This window comes from Callionymus lyra, chromosome 8, assembly GCF_982586985.1.
Source record: "Callionymus lyra chromosome 8, fCalLyr1.hap1.1, whole genome shotgun sequence".
Lineage (NCBI taxonomy): Eukaryota > Metazoa > Chordata > Actinopteri > Syngnathiformes > Callionymidae > Callionymus > Callionymus lyra.
Window position 1 is genome coordinate 12,751,080 of NC_141825.1, and position 6,552 is coordinate 12,757,631.

The 6,552-nt window shown below is 38.6% G+C and overlaps 1 protein-coding gene across 1 annotated transcript; it reads right to left on the minus strand.

Moving 5' to 3' along the window:
* Positions 1-270: 270 nt before the first annotated feature.
* On the minus strand, positions 271-6,352 carry LOC148073686 (fatty acyl-CoA hydrolase precursor, medium chain-like). Its single transcript, XM_087797018.1, has 13 exons — positions 6,222-6,352; positions 4,006-4,198; positions 3,790-3,928; positions 3,005-3,138; positions 2,759-2,912; positions 2,503-2,607; positions 2,295-2,393; positions 2,091-2,234; positions 1,942-2,019; positions 1,729-1,867; positions 1,502-1,651; positions 1,336-1,408; positions 271-1,254 (listed from the first exon to the last, which is right to left on the minus strand). The coding sequence occupies exons 1-13, from the start codon at positions 6,289-6,291 to the stop codon at positions 1,068-1,070; spliced, it is 1,665 nt and encodes a 554-aa protein (XP_087653144.1). The 5' UTR covers positions 6,292-6,352; the 3' UTR covers positions 271-1,067.
* Positions 6,353-6,552: the final 200 nt, after the last annotated feature.

Consider the following 6,552-nt stretch of genomic DNA (forward strand, 5'->3'; position numbering starts at 1 on the left):
TTATTGTTTTGCAAGACTGTCATGACAGTATGTAGGAACATACTCTGTTCAAGAAAAGGATCATATTTAAGGCCAGACTCCACTTCTTTGGCCTGCTGCTATTGACCGACTGACAGCATCCACTATAATCGATTTCAGGAAATCCTTACGAAATCTTGTTCAATTTGATGAGCCAAACTGGAGAAGGTAAATTTCTCCTCCCAGTGGTGCTAAATATAACGCCCTGAAAGTCTTTGAGAGTGCAAATAAAAGACGACACTTGAACATGTCTCCACCCAGCCAACTTCTGGCAGAATTTATTATTCAAATAAACCAATATACATAGGCTCATGCCTGCAACTTGTACAGCAAACAACCAATAGCGAACGGCATCCACCCACACAGGAGCAACCAAACAATGACTGAAAAAAAAAACCTAAGATGACACTTCACATATTCACCCATACTTTTAACTACACAACAGAAAGAAATATTGAATTATTACCTGGGAGAAGACAAATAAATGAGAATCATGCCTATTGATCACAGAATAACATATTAAGGCGTTTCAACTTTTTTTTTTTTTAAATGACATGACCATACTGAAGTGTTCTTAACCATTTTTAACCATTCTTTTACACATTTTTACGCATATATTCAACCTATCACAGAAGCATATCAGTTGATGACATAGGAGAAAAAAGCATAGGCCCAGTAAAATGTATCTGCAGCAGATAATCCGCTTTGCTGATCAGGTGCCGCAGGATTGTGATCAATTGTTTGATCAGTTCCGATTTTTCTTCTTCAACCTGGACATTCCATGTTTGCGCTCCTTAAAAAAAATGCTAGGATCATACAAACCAATATCTGAAGAGCCATTTTCTCTCTGAAAATGTACTTTTTACAATTATTTTTTTTTGGAATGCATATGCGTCTTAGCCAAACCTTTGATAAATATAACAAAACCTTTTGTAGTTTTATATCCATCGTTTTGAACCATCAATAATTGATGAAAACTGAATAATAAAGTAATATTAAAAATCAAACCAGGATTTAAGACCCAACTTTATTAGAGGGAACAAAGGTGATCACAGTTCGCTCCGATCTTGTTTTTCTTGATATAGTTGTTGGATCTTCTTTGGAAGAATCTCAGTCAGGAAGACAAAGTGTTCCTTATTCAGGTGATGATCAACTACCTGGTCCTCTCTGATTGCCAGGTAAACTTCTTCTTTGTCGTACTTTGGCCAGTGAACCAGACCCTTTCCATTTGGAGACCTACATGAAGTGTTTTTATTGCTACTGTTCCTCATGATTTTTTGGGTTTTATGTTTTGCATTTCATTGACTTGAATCTTACCCTGTGCGAGCAAAGTTGGCCCAGTAGCTCATCACGGTTCTACCTAGTTGTTCCTCTTCTGCTATGCAGGCATCTGGAACCACAAATGAGTTAACATCTTGAAAAACAAAAGTACTACCACACAAACCAAATGCAACATAAAACCAATATATCACAGTGGACTCACCCATTAATTTGACAAGAGACTCTGTAAAACAGTATCCAAACACTGATGAGATTTCATCTCCGTGGTCACTTCCCACAAAGCTTGGTCTTCTTGACTTCATATAAGATGGAATGTACTGGTACTCATAAAGATACATGGGGACACCAGCGTCTGTCAGAAATGAGGTAAGAGTGACACATGTATCACTGAACATCATTAAAATGATATCACTCCGCACACAGTATTACCTCTGTGAGCATTTGCTGTAACAACGGCTGGAATGTTGAAAAGTAAATCTGCAATGTATTGGATGAAAGCATTCCTGTTTCCTACATGGTCTTCAGAAGTCACACCATATTCCTCTGTCACCCAGTCCCTCATTTTGACCTTGTAAAAGAAATTGTTTTATGGTAAATGTGTTTTTGTGGTAACACAGAGTTGCATGGAAGTTTAGTTCTTACATCAGGGAGAAACATTGAGATCATATTTGAAACTTGCTCCTGGTCAAGTCCTTCAGTCCAGTTTGGAGGTGCAAAGTGCTAATAATGACACATAAACAGTGAAATATTAAGATAAAATATATTCAAGTGTGTAATGTATTCAGACTTACACGTGTGAGTGAATAACCGCCTTCATCACTGTTTATTCCCGTAATGAAAGGCACCTTGTGAAGTTCATGGTTTTTGAACAACTGCTTCACTGGTTTTGTCAAAAAGTGTCCATCGACGACTACAGTACACCTTAATGATCTGTCCTTGAGACGGAGAGGTAACATGAACATTACTCTCCACCGATTAAATCATTATCTTCATACCTTGACAAGTGTGTTAATTGTTTCCATATCCAGGTTCTTCATACAATCTGTGATCTTCTCTGTGGAGTCAAGACTACATCCAGACTTGTTTGCAGCAATCTGGAAACACAATCAGAAGCTTCATCCCAATATTTCTAACAAATAGAGAGATTATCGTACAGAAACAATATACCACAAACATAAAAAATAAAAAGGACCTATGAATCACCTGAGCCACCGCATGAGAATTTTCTTGGACAAAAACATCCATGGCAGCAGTGCCACTCTCTGCAATAGCTTTGTGGAACAGTCCTTCAGTCAGTGGTGAGAGAAGCTGATCAATTGAACACATAAAATAACTGTTATTTAGCAAGAAGTCGTTCATGTGTGCTAAACATATTATTAGTTATTTTTAAATAATCCAAAAATCATTATCACAGCTGAAGTACATTCAACCCGGTTAAGCATCTAACAATGAAACTTACCAATAATGAGACGCTCACTCCACCAGCAGACTCCCCAAATATTGTGACTGAATTAGAGGCTCCTCCAAAGTTGTGAATATGTTCCTGGACCCACTTCAAGGCTTGGACTTGGTCTAACATGCCCCAGTTTCCTGCCATGTGCTCATCACCAGTGCTGGCTCATAGACATAGAAAGCGTTTCATGATTTTAAAGCAGATCTTCTCAGTCAGCCAGTATTGATTTATTGACATCTCGACATGACTTACCTGAGATAGCCAAGAATTCCCAAGCGATACTGAATTGATACAACAACTACATTCTCATAGGCTGCCAGGGCAGACCCATCATATATTGAAGCTGCTCCCACTGCAAAACCTCCTCCATGGATCCAGACCATGACCTGTCCACACAAAGAAGCAAAATAAATGTTTTGTTTATTTTGAATTTTTGGTTTGATTCATCTCACTCTCTAGATATTCTCCTCAAATAGAAGCACCTGGACATCAACACATTTTTCACATGGAAAAATGATACCTAAATGACACCAAAATTTGATTTTAGCCTGGTTACTGACATTTATGTCAGAACCAATTTTATCGTATTATAACGTATTGGTGACCAGTGCCAGATTCGACTTGTCACTAAAGTCTGTATTGCTATTACTGATGGGAAAGTTCTGAGCTAAACTATGCTCATTAAATTTACTTAAACACATATAATATTATTATGTTTGTATCACTGCTGTTATTTTCCTCACTGCATGTGTGAGAAAGGAATGTAAGGACAAATCAATCAATAATTCATGCTCGTTTTAGGTGGAAACCTTTGGACTAAAATACACAACAGCTTGTTAGACTGTAATCGAGACATAACAGCAAACCAACATACAGGTGTGTCTTTAAACAGGATCTGATTTCTATTTATTTTTTAAGTAAGTAAAAGTGTTAAGTCAGATTTCTAACCTGACAATTACATTGCACAGAAGACAAGTTGAATAAGGGCATATATGGTAAAATGATTTGTCTTCATTTTTAAGTTGAACTTTTCTTACCGGGAGTTTGGCATCATGAGGTCTGGTTGCAGGTGTGAAGATATTAAGGTACAGACAGTCTTCTGAAAGTTCTGGGATTTCCATGTCAAGCCCCGTTATCCCAATGAATTCCACAGTAATTTCTCTATTCTGGATACACCTTAAACAGTTAAAAAAGATTCACAAATCTGACCTGGTTTTGTTCATCACTACAGCAAAAATATATTTTTTTCTTACATCGGTGGCTGTTTGGTGGCATCTCTGACTCCCTTCCATCCTTCCACAGGCTGAGGTGCAGACAGTCTCAGTGCGGGGCCCAAAGGGGGTTTTGCAAAGGGAACACTCAAAAAGGCATGAACCTTATTCTCTGTTCCCTTGACAGTAAACAGTTGACCTCTCAGGCCTCCTAGCTCGGTGTGGACGACTGGTGCTGGTGGGAACCAGATATAATACAATGTTCAAGTTTGTCATCCAACACGTCACTTTTAGCCGATAAAGGTTTTAAATGTTTAAATTAATTCTGAATATAAACAAAAAAAATTGTAGGTTTATGGATGGAAATTCACTAAATTTTGTGGGAAAGTTTAAGTGGTAAGTGGCTTTAAACAACATTTGTTTGACTCTTCTTTGACTTTTCCTATTCTCGGTTCAAAGGAAAGTTCTCCTGAGCCTACTGGCAGGGGGGGCGGGGGGTTGTTGTCATTTATAAAGAGAGTTTTAAATTAAATCCTTAACGGCACTTTTACTTCCTTTGAACTTCCTTGTCTTTTCTGTAGATGGCAAAGACCCAACTGCTATCATAATTGTCTATTTTAACCCTCAGTCAACATTCTCATTTACAGAGCATTTTACTTTTTGCTTTTAACACAGAAGAGCTACTCTCTCATTTTAACAGCAGTTGTCACACCATCCCACACACTGTTCCCCCTTCAAATTAAAAAAAAACATATCTGACCCCCACAACCCTGGATAAATGAAAGTACAAATCAACTCCTCATAGAATTCCGGAGGAATGAAAGAAAATGGAAAAAAGATGGTCTACAAGTATCCAAGAAATGTGGACAAATTAATTAAAAAACACTACCAGACAGCAGTCCAAGCAAAAAGGGATCATTTTTCTAAATGCCAACCAAGCCAACCCACAGATTTTATTTCGGATTTTAGATGATGTTTTTAATCCCAAAAAATCCCACACCCCAAGTGCTACTCCCGAAAGACTGAGAAAGATTTCTGCTTTTTTTTATTTTTATAACCAGAGTCCAAGAAATAAGACAACTGATAACACCCCCTGATAAGATAATTGACACAAGCCACTCCGTTTCTAATGATTTCACTAATTTTAAGCCACTGACCCTCCCCCTCTTAGGAAAGACTTTATGCTATATAAATAAAATTAGTATTATTATTATTTCATGAAACTTGAACAGTTAAGGAATTGTTCCTTTTGGACCCAGGGGGGAAATATTTGGGTCCATCTTTGGGGAAAAATAACTACTCGTCAACCAGTTACTTGATCCCAGTGTCCAAAGTCTGACTGTCTAGACTCTAGAGCATACAACAGAGATTAACTGGCTGACCAAATTAACCACAGTCAACACGAAACACTCTGTAGTTTGGTTGGACCTAGCCAAGGCCTATCCAAGTGTTCCACACTAGCTGACCCTGAAAGGCACTGGTCAACTACCCCATCTGAGTTAGTAGAGCTGATCATGTCATATATGGATGCGGTGGTTTAGGTTTACTGTGGGAGTTGCCACCATCAAACGGCAGAAGCTCGAAAAGGCCACCATGATGGGATGTAACTGTGTTGACTCTTAATTCAGGGAACATGGTGTATTCTTTGTCCAGCTCACGATAGCTGTGGCTAAAGAGAAAATGTGCTTAAGCACCGGCCCATTGAAAATGTTTCGTTTTGCGTTACATGAAATTTTTATGAAGTAATAACATCAAAACATCGTCACGGTGAAGAACTTGCTGCAAATTGCAGAGATAGACTTCAACATTTGAAACATGCGAGGGAGTCGGTAGAGTTGGATTTTCACTTTAGTAGCCCTTTAACCAGCCTGTGGTGTTTAGTTACACCACTGCCTGTATCAGATCAGGTTTCATTTTTCCGCTAGATGTGGATACTTCAGTGGTTGGGTCAAAGTTTTGGGAGAAAGTATTTGTGCATTTAAAAAACTTGTCAAAATGTTTTTAGGGACTATTGTTTTTTTGCTATCATGGCCTTTTTTCAAAAGACTTTCATAACAGAAGGGACTGTCCACAGACTTCAGAAGAAGTAGACAAACCACTTCTGTCACACCCTCACTTTAGATTGAACCTCAGATAACCCTGCAGGTTGAGCAACCAAAATCACTAACCATCAAAATAATAAATAAACACATTTTTTTTAAATCCGATTTCCACATTGCAAACCATGGATTGAAGTCAAATAAACTTTCCCTACTCACCCTGGCGGTCTGCAACGGCACAGTGGAAAAGGAGAGAGCAGAGAAGTAGCGAGGTTTGTTTGCAGCTCATGTTGGGGCTGAACAGAGGGGAAGAATAGCAGAGTTCCTCTAAAGACTCTGACACCAGTGCCTGCCTATGTATTACACTGTCTCCGCCTCCTAATAATAAAAAAAAGCATGTTGCACACAAATGTTTTGTTTTACATGTCAGTTCCTGCTTTATTTTGGTGAGGGTTCTCTTTCCTGTGTGTCTGCACCACATCTGTCGAGTGGGCGTTCGATAATTCAATCTCCCCCCCCCCCCCCGACCAGGGATTAGGTCTAGTGTTGC